Genomic DNA, 14510 nt, shown 5'->3' on the forward strand with positions numbered 1-14510 from the left:
AAAGACAAGAGAAACTAAGCCACTATCTTAGATTGAAGGAGGTTTGACTGCTAAATGCAAAGGCTGGATCCTGAACAGGAAAAAAAAAAAGAAATTAGTGGGGAAACTGAGGAAATGTGGGTAAGATTTACAAGTTAGTCAATGACACTGTATCAGTCTTTTTGGTCACGTAAGATGTGAACAGTAGAGGGGATAATGGAAATCTTTGTACTATTTTTGCAACTGTTTTCACATGTCTGAAATTATTTCAAAGTAAAAGATATGTTAAAGAAAAGAAAAGTCCCAGATTGGCTCTGCCTTGGGGAGGCAACAATGGGTGCCCAGAAACAGGAGCCGCCTGAGGGCTGGGACCTTCTTAGTCTCTGGCCTCCTGATCAGGTACAGTGCTTGCTTTGAAGATGGGGCGGGCTCAGCAAGAATTCACTGACTTCACTCAGACAGGAGCTGGGAGAGGCAGGAAGTAGGGTTTGTCTTCAGTGGGTGGGTGGGTGGGGAGTGCTCTCACTCAGCAAACATTGATCAAGCACCTGTTACGTATAGGCCACTGGCAATGGGACAATGAGACAGAAGCTCAGAGCCTGCTGGGGGCAGGGGTAGGTGTGAAAACAGATGATCCCGGGGGAAGGGCCCCCACTCGGTGTGGGGGATCCCAGAGCTCCAGGAGGAGGGCGCATTCCGGGCATGGGGAACTGTGGCAGGGCTGTGTGTCCTAGGACTGTGAACATCGACTTGGCATGGACGGGTGAGGTAGCTGGGTCTAGAGGGGCCCCAGGGCCAGTTGGCGCTTTGCAATAGGCTCCCTCCAAGACAGGTGTGAGGAGCAGCAGAGATGTGGGGGTAGGGAGAAGGTTCCAGCCTCTCCTCTGAAAGCAGAATGGATGCGGCAGCACCGGGCTGAGTCTTTGAGTCGCAAAGACCAAGAAAACTTGGTGGCTTCGAAGACTCAGGTAGGAATAAAGAGGGGCAGGATTAGGTTTAGCGAGACGGCACTGGGTGAGGCCCCTTCTACCGGGGATCTCAGAGCAGGGAGAGGGAACAGGCCCCAAAATATAACACGGAGCTTGTCCTTATCATCAGGGTGACTCTATAATATTCTAAACTGAGACGTGTAAAAAAGGGTGCTATGAAGTATTATCCTACGACAACATATAACTAAGGTCCTGGTACTTATGAAGGACCTCTGGCCTGGAGGGGGTTCCCACTGCGCGGGTGCACACAGAGCCTCAAGGTGCTATGGGTACACCGGGACAGCCTGCAGCCTTGGAGGTGGTGACATGTGAGCCAAGCGGGGCTTCCTTCTCAGGGAACCAGAGGGATCCCACCAACACATGTGCGCAGGGTCCCGGCTCATCGCCCTCCCGGGTGGCAGAGGTGACCATCAGCTCAGGACAGTGCAGATCAGGAAATCCAGAAAGACAGACGGAGGCATGACAGGTGGCTGAGGCTGCTGGCCTCCGGGGTGACAGGTGACAACATGCTGGGGTGGAGGGTGGAGGGCAGAACTTACCCGTGCACGCCGTGGACAGAGTGGGGCTCATAATGGTACCTTCCCTCCTGGTGTCTCATGTCAATCGGTAAGGGAGCATGAAACGGTGGCAAAAGGTGTTGTGGCACTGTGGAGTGGGAGAGAGAAACAGTCCTTCAAAAACTTTTCCCCTCCCTCAAACAGCAATTTTCAAAGGGCTTTAAAGCTCAATGAATTTCAGAGCAAGAGTAGCCAGGACAGGGGGCTCCGCGGTGCCCTGGCTATCACACACCCACGGAGGGGGATGAATAAATAATCAAAGTCAGCCCGAGAATCCTACATCTTTCACATAAAAGATCCCCAACCGCGCTCTTGACAAAGACAAGCAGCTAAGCGCTCTTTGAACTCGGGGAGATTAAGGCTCAGCCACAAATCAGGGCTGACAGAGCCGACGGGCTGCTGCCCATCTCGGCCTCGGCTGCGTGTGGCTCCGGCAGCCCCGGGTGACGGCATCCGGATGCTGCAGTCACCCTGGCTGGAAATGTTTACCTAGAACCATCTGTGAAGCCGGGCCCTGCTCCCGGCTGCGGCCAGCCTCAGGAAGGCGCAATCCCACCGAGCCGCCTCCCCCGTCCTGCTGGCGGCAAAGAGTGGACACCTACGTGGGCCTGTTAATTCTCCAGCTCTTCGTATTAATTACTGACCCCAAGTGAGCTGGTGGGTGCCTCCAAGACGCAAACACCAACACGTGAACATCGCTTCCAGGGTTGTGTCTGCACTTGGCCTGCCCTCAACAAATCATCATGATAATTGTAGGATGCTCTTTGCTTACTTAAAAAAAAAAAAAAATTCCTGGGTACCCTGGAGGCAAACATAATTATAGGCTTTAGGAAAACAAGCCTCTTTAAAAAGTAGGTAGACCGGGAAAAGGGCTAAGAAGGGGAGATTTCTCAGTCAGTTCTTAGGCTGAAGGCCATGGGCTAGTGAGAGTGTTGAGTCTGGATCGCCGAATCTATGCAAGAAATGGGGACGGGTTTGTTTTATACGCGTACAAGCCAGATGACTGCCCAGCCCACGGTAATGAATATATATGCATAACTCTGCTAACAGTTTCTGTGCAAATGCATTCTGGTACTGTACTATAAGCACTATGAGTTCTCTTTTCGTGGTGGTCAAGCATATGTAACATAATATTTACCCTTTGACCCATTTTTACGTGTCCAGCTCAGTGGCATTCATACATTCAAATTGCTGGACGCCCACCATCCATTTCCAGAACATTTCCATCTTCTCCAGCGGAGACCCTGTTCCCATTAAAGACTAACTCACCATTCTCCCTCCCCGCCAGCCCCTGGCAGCCATCTTCTTCCCGTCTCTATGATCTGACTACTCCACATGCCTCATAGGAGTAGAAGGAATCCTACAGCATATGTCCTTTTCTGTCTGGCTTAGGTCACTTAGTATAATGTCCTCAAGGTTCCTCTGGTGTAGCAGGTGTCAGGATTTCCTTTTTCAGGGCTGAATGCTATTCCATCGCATGGATGTACCCCATGTGGTTGTCATTCATTTGTTGATGGATGTTGGGTTGAACACCATGAATTCTTTTCTTTAAGATTTTCTTTTAATTTTTAAGTAATCTCTACACCCAGTGTTGGGGCTCGAACTCACAACCGTGAGATCAAGAGTCGTGTGCTCTACCGCCTAAGCCAGCCAGGCACCCCACGAACACCATGAATTCCTAAAAGAAAACTTCTCTCCTGAAATTTTAACCTGAATTTTTACATAATCAAATTTATCCTCATCATCCCCCAATCCTGACACCTTTCATGGGGACTGGGAACAAAGAAAGCAAATCTTCTCACCCTGATTAAATCAATTTGCCAAACACAGACTCCACAAATCTTGGCCTCAGAGGGGACATGGCCATCAGACAGGACACCAGACGTGGGGTCCCATCCCTCTGGGTCGGGCCCTCACTTCCGGGGCTGGAGATTGCTGGAGCGACCATGCTGTTCCCTTAGGCCAGTCCACGTCCCCTGAGAGGTGAGGCTGGACCCCGGGTGTGACTCTGGTGGCAGTAACAGGATGCCAGAGCCCCTGGGAGTCAGAGATCCAGAGCGCAAACCAGGTGCTCACCAGCTGTGTGATATCAAGCGAGCTTCTCTCCTTCTCTGAGTCACCATTTGTTCATCTGAGAATGGGTAACAGTAACCTCCTTTATGGTTGCTATGAACATAAAAGGTTCCTGCAGGGGCAGTGCTTAGCCCTGTGCCTGTGCATACAGGAAACACTCCATAAATGATACTACTGCCGATGACAATTCTCACTAACATTTGGAGCCCCACAGTCCCTGATCCACTATGAACACACTATTTTACTAGCTGTGCAGCGTCGGACAGGTTGCTCAGAGCTCCCCGCAAACCTGGGGAGGGCGGAGGGGTCAGTGCCGGCCTGCTTACAGACTGGGAGATCAGACGGCCTTCCCTGAACCCCCAGGGACCTGGAACACGGAAGCCGTGTTCGCTTCCCCGGATGTTCAGGAAAGGGCCTTTTGCTTTTTGTAAGTTTCTTTATTTTAAATGTGGCCAGGCAGACCAGAGTATAGTATTGGTAATAAAATAAAAGTACTTTGCTCCTGTGTGTTTCTGAATGTTTCCCTGCATACCCAAAAGCCCCCTGAGGCAGCCAGGATAGGCTGCTATGCCCATTTCACAGATGTGGAAATGGGAGGCAAGGGGTCACTTCCGCTCAAAGTCACAAGGATAGTAAACAACAGAACCCGGAAAAGAATCCAAGGCAGCTGGACAGCTGGTCGAGGGCTTTTCCCTCTGCTCAGACACAATGAATGGCCAGAGGCAGTTGCTGGGTGGGAGGGTGATCCCGGGGCTTCTCCTGGTCCCACCTTGAGTACATATTATATTTAACAAATGCTCATGCAGCACTGGGCCCTGCTCTCAGTACTTTGCAGATACCAATTCCTGGTCTTCACTGTACCCCAGGCTGTATTTACCCCAGAATCTCCAGTCTTCCCACCGGCCACCCCCTCCACCCCCACCCTGCAAAACCCGGGTGTGCTCCTTTCCTCCCTCATCCTGCCACCTGCAGAAGCAGAAGGCGGTCCCCTAATGCTCTCAGAGCCCAGACCTTCCCCTCCACCTCACCATCTAGGAGTGTTCTGCTCAGGGTTAATGCAACTTCACCCGGGTCTAAAGAGCTATAAAATCTGCAGAAATGAAGTGCTCATAGTAGTTTACCAGGTGAACATGAAATGGAGGTGGGGCCAAGGCTGAAGCCAGCTGCTGTGTGTGTGTGTGTGTGTGTGTGTGTGTGTGTGTGTGATGGGAAGGAGGACCCTGGGGCTTCTGGGAAGAGACATAAGACACAGAGCTCTGCTGCAGCTGGGGCTGCTCTCTTTCTGCCCGATCACTGGGGTGCAGGCTGTGGAGGTTTACGGCAGGACGTGGCTTTCTCTTAAATCGGGACTGCGGGCCAGGCCATGGGACATTGGGGAAATCGTGTCTCCTCTCTGGGCATTACGGTTCCCATTTGTACAGTAGGAATTAGATGGGTTAAGTTCCTTCCTACCAGGACAATCCTGCTGTTTGTGAACCCAGAGTAAGAGCCATGCTTGTCCCAACCAGTGACACATTGAGGCTTGAGGAGGGATCCCTGAGCAGGACACAGAAGGAGCTCGGGGTACAGACACTGCTTCATTGCTGTGGCCCTATCCATACAACTCACTATTAGGGACCAGTAACCCTTCGAGAGGCACTCAGCCCACCAGCCCCGGGTCCAGTCACCTGAGCCCACGGGTAGGACCACTGCCCCAGCCAGCTGTCTCTGGGGCCAGCTGTGCACACGAGGCAACCCACGGGATGAAGGCTGATCCAGCCCATCTGAGGTCTCAGGACCCTTTCAGACCGGCATGGACTGTCCCCATGCGCCCCTCATTCAGAAGTGAAGGCTTTGCTCAGAGCCCCTCACCCGGGCTGCAGGAGAAATTCCATTCTGGACTCGGGAGAAATCACTTGGGCCAGAGGCCGTGAGCAGCACCCAAGGAACACGAAGACACACGCAGAGAGTGAGAGCTGCCTCCGAGGGACATACTGAACGAGATCCTTCCACATTGTTTTCATTGTGGGCACTTTTTTTAACTTAAAAAAAAAAAATCCAAACTAAACCATGTCCTTCCGGTGGGGAGACACACACACACACACACACACACACACACACACACACACCACACCATATGTCATTTCAAAGACATGGCTCTCTTTTTAAGTTTCTGGGGAAGAAACTCGAAGATTGAATTTTCTACGGCTCACCCCACCCTGTCTGAAGAAAACGCACATTTGTTTTTGATCCTACACGGAAAGACGGCCAGTCTGGGAAGCTGCGACGGTGGTGTGAGGGCTTTTATACCGAAACCCAGAATTTTTCTGTGCTGAGGTCTAAAAGCCAAGTGCTGCTCGGCCGGTGGTCCTGGGGGTGAAGGTTGTCTTGCGTCGGCAGTGTCCTTGGTCTAATGCAAGGGGGCAAAGAGGACCCTCCTCTGCGAGCCCAGCTCTAGTTGAAGCCCCATTAGTTGTGACTCTGGTGCATTTCTGCCAGCGAGGACGGGGCAGGTCAGCAGAGGGTTCAGACACAGAATCAGGAAAACTGGGTCATCGAAACATGACCGGGCAGCTGCACCAGCAGCTGGAGGAATTCTCCTCGGATGAAGTCATCTGTTGCTATATCACGGAGGTGCTGCCCTGAGGACTGAGCTCAGAGAGGGCCAGAGAGGCTGGCCCAGAGCTGGAGGGGCTGGAGAGGAGAAAGCAGCCATCTTCCAGAACAGACTGGATGTGTTAGGGGCCCCCAGCTCCCTGGACTGTCCACTCCCTAGGGATTAGCACGGTCTTCACTTACTGTGGTCATTTCCATTAAGACCACGGAGGCAATTAGCTCGGAGAATGTGGGCTGGGCTACCCTGGGCCTGGGACCAGGGAAGCAAAGGGTTTCTGTGAGAGGAGCTGCATTGCCCTGGCACTGACTGAGGGGAGGAGCCAGCAGGTGTCTCTGGAAGGAGGCCTGGTCCTAGCACAATGCAGGTCTGAGTTACAATGAGGGAGAAATGCATCTCAGTGCGGTCCCTGGGGCCCTGAGCGGGAGGCCAGGGGCCAAGGCAGGGTGTGAGTCCCCATATCTTGCTTGGGCAGCTGGCCCATGCCCCAAGGTCGCCGTGCTGGCCAGGGCTGTGGCTGCATCACAGACACTTGATGGGTCCCAGGTGGCCTCTAATAAGCCGAAATGGAAGCATTCCAATTTGGCATGGCTCTAGGGGGCCGAGAAAGGGCTTCCTGGCCTCCAAATTTCTCTTGCCCTATGGGGGACTCTGCTTGGGATTCCCTGGGAAAGACTAACAGATCATGTTCCTTCTCCTTACAATTCCTCGAATCTTGAGTAATACCCACTGGAACGGTTTCACTACTTTTCTTAAAAGCACACAGACCTTGGGAAAGTCACGGAAACAAACTCACACTAATGTGCAGATGATTTACCAGGTCACTTTCCCCTTAACAGAAGGAGCCAGGCAGGAAGAGACACCCCGTGTCTTTGGAGCAGGAAGGTGCTCATGTGGAGGAAAGCGAAATCGGCAGACGAGCAGGCTTGAAGTCCAGCACAGTGCACTTTACGCTCAGATTGAAAGCCGGATCGCTCCAGAGCTGCACGTCAGTCAAATGACAGTCTCAAGGGGGGGCGGGGGGGGGGTGAAATGTCCCCGTGGCCTAAGGAGCTTGGGATACTAGGGCAAGAGGCACATGAGCCATAGATCCAGACGGTCTTGGGTGTGAGGCCCAGTTTTGTCATTTGCTAGCAAGTGACAGGCACCCTGGGCCTCAGTGTCTTCACCTGTAAAGCGGGATCGGCACCCACCCGGGCTGTTGCACAGCACGTCTGCGGAGTCTGGCACACTGCCAAAACTCGGTAAGCGGCCGTGCCCTCCCTCATCACTGTGAGTCTCAGCGGAGATGTGAGCAAGGGCCCCGATCCTTACTGTAAGGGACACTGAGATGCACGAGGCAGGAACTCAGAAGCGGCATCCACTGCTCCACGTGCATTTCAGGCAAGTTGGTGCTCCCTGACTCACTGCGTTATGCAGGGGGGCCGGGCAGAAAGGATGGGTCATGGACTTCGGAGCAGGAAAGGCGTCCCACATGTGGATCCCTGCTGACTGCACCCCATTCCCACACGGTCCATCTGTACGAGCCTCACAGTGGCTACTCCAAACCGCACTGTGCCCCACCGATGCTGTCCCTAGTGTCTGTGCCTGTGCTGGCAAAACGAAAACCCAAACCCAAACCAAAACAACAGGTGAGGGGACTTGCACGTGGGCCGACACGTTCAGCGAACATCACTGGGAAATGTGCCTTTGGCTGCATCACCCTGTGCGGCAGCGGTAACGCAGCTCCTGGGAAGCCCAAAGCAGAGGACGGTGTGTGATCGCGTCCCAGGCAGGTGACATCTCCCATGTGCTGAAGGGCGGCGTTTCCAAGGACGGGACCCCTTTGATGATGCAACTTTCGTAAACCAAACCCACCTCTCCCCTCTGGGAAGCCGGGGTGGGGGAGCATTGATGGCCTGGACAAGCGAGCCTTCGGGGAGGTCCCTCGCATCGCAATAGAGGGAGGATGCTATTCGTGATTCCACTCTGAAGGCCAAACTTGGTCAGTTGAATTGTTTAACCCTTCAGCGAACAGGAATGGGAAAGACGTTCTACCAAATGAAAACAGATAAATTGTGTGGGGAAGGGACAGTGTTCGGCACCTTTATTTTCTGTGCAGATGGCTCCGGAAGACTGGCCAGCCCTTCAGCAGATGCTGGGCACTAGCTCGCTGCCTGTCCGGGTATGATCTACATTTTAGCCAGTGAAGCTGGGCTCATCGCAAGGCCTCTGTGTTCTCTCCCGCTCCTGTGGAGACCCCAGGCCCACTTCTCAGGGATGCTGGAGCCAAAGTCTTCCCAGAAGATACCAGAAATGATGGCACCAACTCCGGAGAAGAGATGGAATGTTCCTTCTCTTAGCGGCGTGTGTTTGGCCTAGGGTTGCAGTTCAGACCCCTCTGTTCAGACCCCTCTGATATGGCCTTGACCTGCACAGGTTTCGAGCCCCAGCAGGTGCAGCTCTTCAGCCTTCTCCAGAATCCCTAGGGAAGCTGCCCACCGCCCAGGGCAGGCTCTCAGTCCCGAGCTTACATAGCCCAGAGGATGGAGACAAAAGTTACGCTGGTGACCCACCAGCCCACCTAAGGTCCGCCCCACAAAGGCAGTGTAGGAGGACCCTGCAGGAGTGTTCCGGAGACCCCAGAGAACAAGCACAATTCTTGCTATAGGGAATGCACCCAAGGTACTCTGTGGGGGCCATCTGCAAAGCTGGGAGCTTGACCCCACGTGGTGCAGCAGGCTCCATGTGTGTCCTCGGAGCCGGGGACAGGAGATTTCTGTGACACCCAGAGCAGCCAGGACGCCTCCCTGGAGGAGGCGGTTTTGGAGCTGGGCCCTAGCGGCCAAGACTGGGGGAGCTGGGAGGAAGGGCGAGGAAGATGGGTTTCCCAGGCTCGGAGGCAGTGTGGACAGAGTCCAGAGGACTCAATCGTACCAGGGCACAGAGCTGTGCCAAACGTGAATCTTAGCCAAGCCATGCGACCTCTCCTGTGTATACAGGATTAGGAACGCCTCTTTCTGAGGTCCTCCCGGGGACTAAATGATGCGTTACACAGAACAAGAGGCACGCTATAGAGCTACCAGGAACCAACATGAGTGCTTCTCAGACCCAAGAATCACCTGTAGGGTTTGTTCAAATACCGTTGGGGGGGCTTCATCCCCAGAGCTCCGGCCTCAGAGGGGCTGGGAGGGCCTGAGAATCTGCATTTATAACAAGTGCCCAGGCGCGGCTCACAAAGCTAGTCGGGGACCGTGCTTGAAAAACCACTGGCCTATGTTAACCATTTATACCTCCAGAGTTCCCACTTGCACAGGCAAGTAAGAGGTTATTTCTCGTATCCGTGCCTGCTATGCATTGTACCAGCTGGTGAACGTCCGCATGTGCAGAGGCCTAGCGTGACCGACGACTGAGACGGCCCTGCGTGTGATGGGCAAACCCCGGTGACCCCCATGCCGTCCCATTTACCAGCAGCGGCTGCAAAGGGCCCGAGCATCACGAGGGAGGCAGCCCGGCGTCTGCTTTTCCACGCTGAGACAGTGAAGGTGCACGGGGGGCTGGGAGGAGCCACGGGACCTGGCACGCGTACGTCCCGGTCTTCGCTTGGGGTGGCCTCAGGTCACTTGGAAACTTGCACAGTTTCGAAGGCCAACCCTTCAGACGTGTGGACTCAGATGGCCAAGTCCTCTCCCAGCGGGAACGAGGTAGCGGCCAAAGCCGCGGAGGTAGGGGGCCTGAAACCGTAGTGGAGTCCAGGGTGAAGCCTCATTCTCAGCGGGCCGGGCAAGCCCACTTCCGGGACGTATGCAAACGGCGCTGTTATTCCCAATAATAAGAGCCGGGACAGGCTACTTGCAGGGGCCCCTCCTGATGCCCAGGCACCACCCTACAGGAAGCACTTAATAAGAATAATAATATCCTGAATGGCAGTCCACAGCATGCAATTAAAAAGCGGTTCTGTCTCACTGAGGGGGAAGGGGTGGGGGGGAAGAGTTAAAATGAGACAGGAAATTCCAACACCACAAGCTGGCTGGTGTCCGGCAGGCTGAGGCCCCACCGCTCACGCAGTCAGACCTGCCCCCACACAGAGCTTGACAGGATCCGGGCCCGGGCCGGACCCACCGGTGCACACCGCCCACCCCCAAGCCGCGGGCTGGCCTTTCCAAGAAGGTGTTGCTTGACAGAATGTGACAAAATAGCTGCTGGAAAGAGAGAGGGAAAGTGCTGGGCCAGGGCCAGGCCAGGCCACCCCACGCAGGGCAGTGCCCGGAGGCCGCTCTCAAGGGCGGGGTGGGCAGGTGCTAGGGGAGAGGCGCACTCCAAGGGCTGGCGGTGTGCTTGACCAAATGCCACGGGGCCCTCATGGCACGGGAGCCCGGGCTGTCATGGGATCTGGCCCCCCCTGCAACAGACTGAATGTTTATCCCCCTCACCCCCAAATTCATATGTGGAAATCCTAACGCCTGAGGTTGATGGTTTGGAGGTGGGGCCTGGGGGAGGTGATTAGGTCGTGAGGGTGGACCCCTCAGGAATGGGATTAGTGCCCTTAATTTTTTTTTTTCAATGTTGACTTATTTTTGAGAGAGAGTGTGAGCGCGTGGGAGTGGGGGAGTGGGGGAGGGGCACGGGAAGTCTCCAGAACTGTGAGAAGGAAAGGTATGTTGTTTAAGTCCCCGGGTCCCTGGCATTCGTTAGAGCCGCTTGCACTGACGGAGACACCCCAGAGGGTGGCGGCAAAATGAGAGAACAGGCCACATGAGGCAGACAGAACCTGAGCCACAGGCCACAGCCCACACCGTGGCCAAGCCTGATCCCACCTCTGATTCACTTAACCTCCTTGTGCCTCAGTTTCCCCATCTGTACAACGAGGGCAGTGACAGGACCCACATCAGAGGAAGGCTGGGAAGCAGAAACAGGCTAACACGTGTCCAGGGTATGTGCCGGGCTGGGCACCCAGCAGGTCCCCGGGAGTGCCCGCATGGCCATCTCCACAGACCTCCTGTGCCTTCAGTAAGCGGTGGGGGGTTGGGGTGCTCCAGAGGTCCCTGGGGAAGAGCCCTGCCATCGCGGGGGTTGGGACGGATCGCCCACCTGTCGAGGTACACGAGTGGGGTCCCACATTAGAGACTCTCAGAACCAAAAGAGACCTCAGAGAAGGTTGAGCCTGATCAAGTTTGAAAACTGTCCCGGCCACAGAATCTGTTCCAAAGCAAGTAGTATGCAACCCCCTAAGATCTACATTAGATTTGAGGCCCGGGAGACCATGGCTCAGAAAGTCTTCCCTGAAGACCTCTGAGGGACCCTCCAGAAAGCTCGGATCCAGCCCGGGGGGTTGGGGAAGAGAGTGACCCACAAGCTGGTGCCTGTGCCCCAGGACAGATGTCAGCACTTCAGTGTGGACCCAACGCTGCTTCTCAGGTTCACCTGCACAGACATCCCCCTGGGTCTTGTCACCCTTCACAGACTCACCTGCCAACGAGCACCAGCAACCATGGGCTGGCAGCTTCTGTGTTGTCCTGTCACTGCCTGAGAAGCCCACTTGTTATGGCGGGGGTGGGGGTGGGGGTGGCATTTAGCCTTCCAGGAGGGTGTCTGCACCACTCCTCTGCCTGATCCCCAGGGGTCCCCAAGGTGTCACCTGCCACCTTGCTTCCTTCCCCACCATCTGGTTCCTCTTGTGCAGAGCTCTTGCAAAAGATTTCCCCAGCCCAGTGTTTCGCTGCTGCTTCTGGTCCTCCCGGGAGCATCGACAGAGCCTGTGGTCACTCCGCTGTGGTTCTCAAGGGACCCTGACTCAGTCTCCACCGGGCACTGGCATGGCGCTTTCCCAGGCTGGCTGAGGCACTCCTTTCTGAGTGCTCTCAGGCAGAGCCTGCTAAAGCCAGTCAATGAGATTCAAAACCAGGCGGCAGAATTTGCATTGAGAAGAGTGGTCAATCACCTCGGAGAACTGGGGCTCTACACTTCTTTCCTGTTGCATTTGACAGCTAATTACAAAATGCTTTCGTTCCTTCCTGAAGCAGGTCTCTTAAGGACCACTTCTCGGGAGCCCCCTGTCAGTATGGCCCCTTTGTTACTCAAAGGGATTCTTTCCTTTAAGACAATCCTTACCACTGGTTTCTTCTCTAAGTGCCCTTCAAATGCAGTTCAGGTCAATAGACATAGGCAGCAGGGCACGTATGTTATTTTAAATTTTCATAGTAGCCACGTGGAAAAAAAAAAACTCTAAAAAGATACAGTTGATGACGTTTAATAATACAACGTCATTGACCTCAGTATATCCAAAATGTTATCGTGTCAATATATAACCAATATGAAAATTATGAACAGGATGTTTGATATTCCTTTATTTTGTACTGCTTCCTCAAAATTGGTTGTGGGGTTTACATTTACAGCAATCTCAGTTCGAGCCAGCTACATTTGACATGTGTGGATAGCAGCTGCCTTATCACTGTTAAACTCTGTTTATACAGAATTCTAATCTAGGTTAAATAGAAGTCTTACTGATATATAAAATATGGTGAAGAGTGGCTTTCCAAAAGTCCTTCCTCATTTCTGAATCTTAGCAACCAATTAACAGTTATTCTCCCTTCCTTCCTTCCTTCCTTCCTTCCTTCCTTCCTTCCTTCCCTTTCTCATTCCTTCCCTTCCTTCCTTTCCTCTTTCCCTTCCTCCCTCCCTCCCTTCCTCCCTCCTTCCCTTCCTTCCTTGCTTCCTTCCCTTTCTCATTCCTTCCCCTCCTTCCTTCCCTTCCTCTTTTCCTTCCTTCCTTCCTTCCTTCCTTCCTTCCTTCCTTCCTTCCTTCCCTTTCTCGTTCCTTCCCTTCCTTCCTTTCCTCTTTCCCTCCCTCCCTCCTTCCCTCCCTTCCTCCCTTCCCTTTCTCATTCCTTCCCTTCCTCTTTTCCTTCCTTCCTTCCTTCCTTCCTTCCTTCCTTCCTTCCTTCCCTTTCTCATTCCTTCCCCTCCTTCCTTCCTTTCCTTCCTTTCATCCCTCCTTGCCTCCTTCCTTCTATCCATTTAACTGATCCCAGGGTTGTCCTTCCACACCCCTGACCCATCAGGACAGAACAGAGCAGGGCAGCAGGCCCACGCTGAATTCTGCCCTGGATCGCTACCCCAATGCCTTCTCTGCAGGCTTGGGCAGGCATTCTCAAACAAGCCAGTGGGTGTGTGGACTCCCAAGACCTAACAAATAAGAGAGTCCCCCAGAAAGCAAAGCCCATGCAGGGTGTCAGGCGGGGCAGGACCAACCGTAGAAGACTTCCAGAAGCCTGGCTCCCTGGGCAGCACTGGCTCCATGCAGTTCTGGACCCAACTGACTCAACAGTGGTTCCGGCACAAGCCACCTCCCCCACCCCTCCTCACACTCCAGCCCATGGCTGCCCACTGCCTCTGCTGGAAACAGTAGTTCCCTGAACTGGGGACACTGGAGACCCACCCGGCAGGACTAGAGGCCAGTGCACACAAACCCTGGGAAAATCCGCTTCCCCTTATTTCGCTGGTGGAGAAACTGAGGTGCAGAAAACATGATCTCATGACAGGACCCAGAATCTTGTTTCCTAGAGTAAGACTATGTAAGACAAGGGGGAGAGAGAGAGAGAGAGAGAGAGAGAGAGAGGGGAAACTCCAAAGGCTTCCTGGACATCAAAAAAAACCCCTCTTACAAAACAATATTTTGATGAGCTAAGTGTGTGAATTAAAAGCAGATGGAGTCTACTTCCTTTAAAATAAACAGGGTTTAAAATCTAGGGGCCAACTCCCACACGCAATGTGTCTCCGGGCCGGGGAAACCAGAGCTGCCCTTCCACAAACCCAAGGCGGGCTCATTTGTCCCATGCAAGGTGCTGTGGGGCAATGGCCCTGCTCTGTGTGTCCAGTGCCATCCCAGCAACGGGGACCCAGAGGAGGGATGTGACTGCCTGACAGGCAGCCCCCAGGCTCTGCCGCGGCCTGAAGAGTGGAGTGCAAAGCCCAGCCTAGCCCTAACACTCTCCTGATCCTGCCCCACGCATTGCCCCCCTGGGTCAGACGGATGGCCTTGCAGCCCTAGAGCATTACTGGCGCTCGCCCTGCCTGGAGAGAGAGATCAGAGCCACAGGTGTGTGACGGACGAGGGACGAGCACGTGGGACCCGGTAAGGAGAAGTTCCAGAGCCGACAAACTCCGGGAGACACAGGGCCGTATTTCCACTTCGTTGGCGACCTTTCCAAACACGGATGCAACCCCCAAGGCAGGAGGGGTATTTCACGCAGCAGCTTTTAAGTGCCGCCCGGGGATCCGTAAAGTTGGAGGCAAGTGGGGGAGGGCCCCGTGGGAGGAGGGGGGGTTATCTGTTTTCCC

General features: G+C 54.1%; 1 protein-coding gene across 1 annotated transcript in view; it reads right to left on the bottom strand.

Annotated features, from left to right (window-relative positions):
• GLI2 (GLI family zinc finger 2) overlaps positions 1 to 14510 on the bottom strand; it is a 255988-nt gene that overhangs the window by 61790 nt on the left and 179688 nt on the right. Inside the window, exon 3 of the mRNA XM_042994230.1 lies at positions 1508 to 1613. Coding sequence (XP_042850164.1) covers positions 1508 to 1613 — 106 coding nt within the window. The remainder of the gene's footprint in view (positions 1 to 1507; positions 1614 to 14510) is intronic.

Source organism: Panthera tigris, chromosome C1 (assembly GCF_018350195.1).
Source record: "Panthera tigris isolate Pti1 chromosome C1, P.tigris_Pti1_mat1.1, whole genome shotgun sequence".
Taxonomy (NCBI): domain Eukaryota; kingdom Metazoa; phylum Chordata; class Mammalia; order Carnivora; family Felidae; genus Panthera; species Panthera tigris.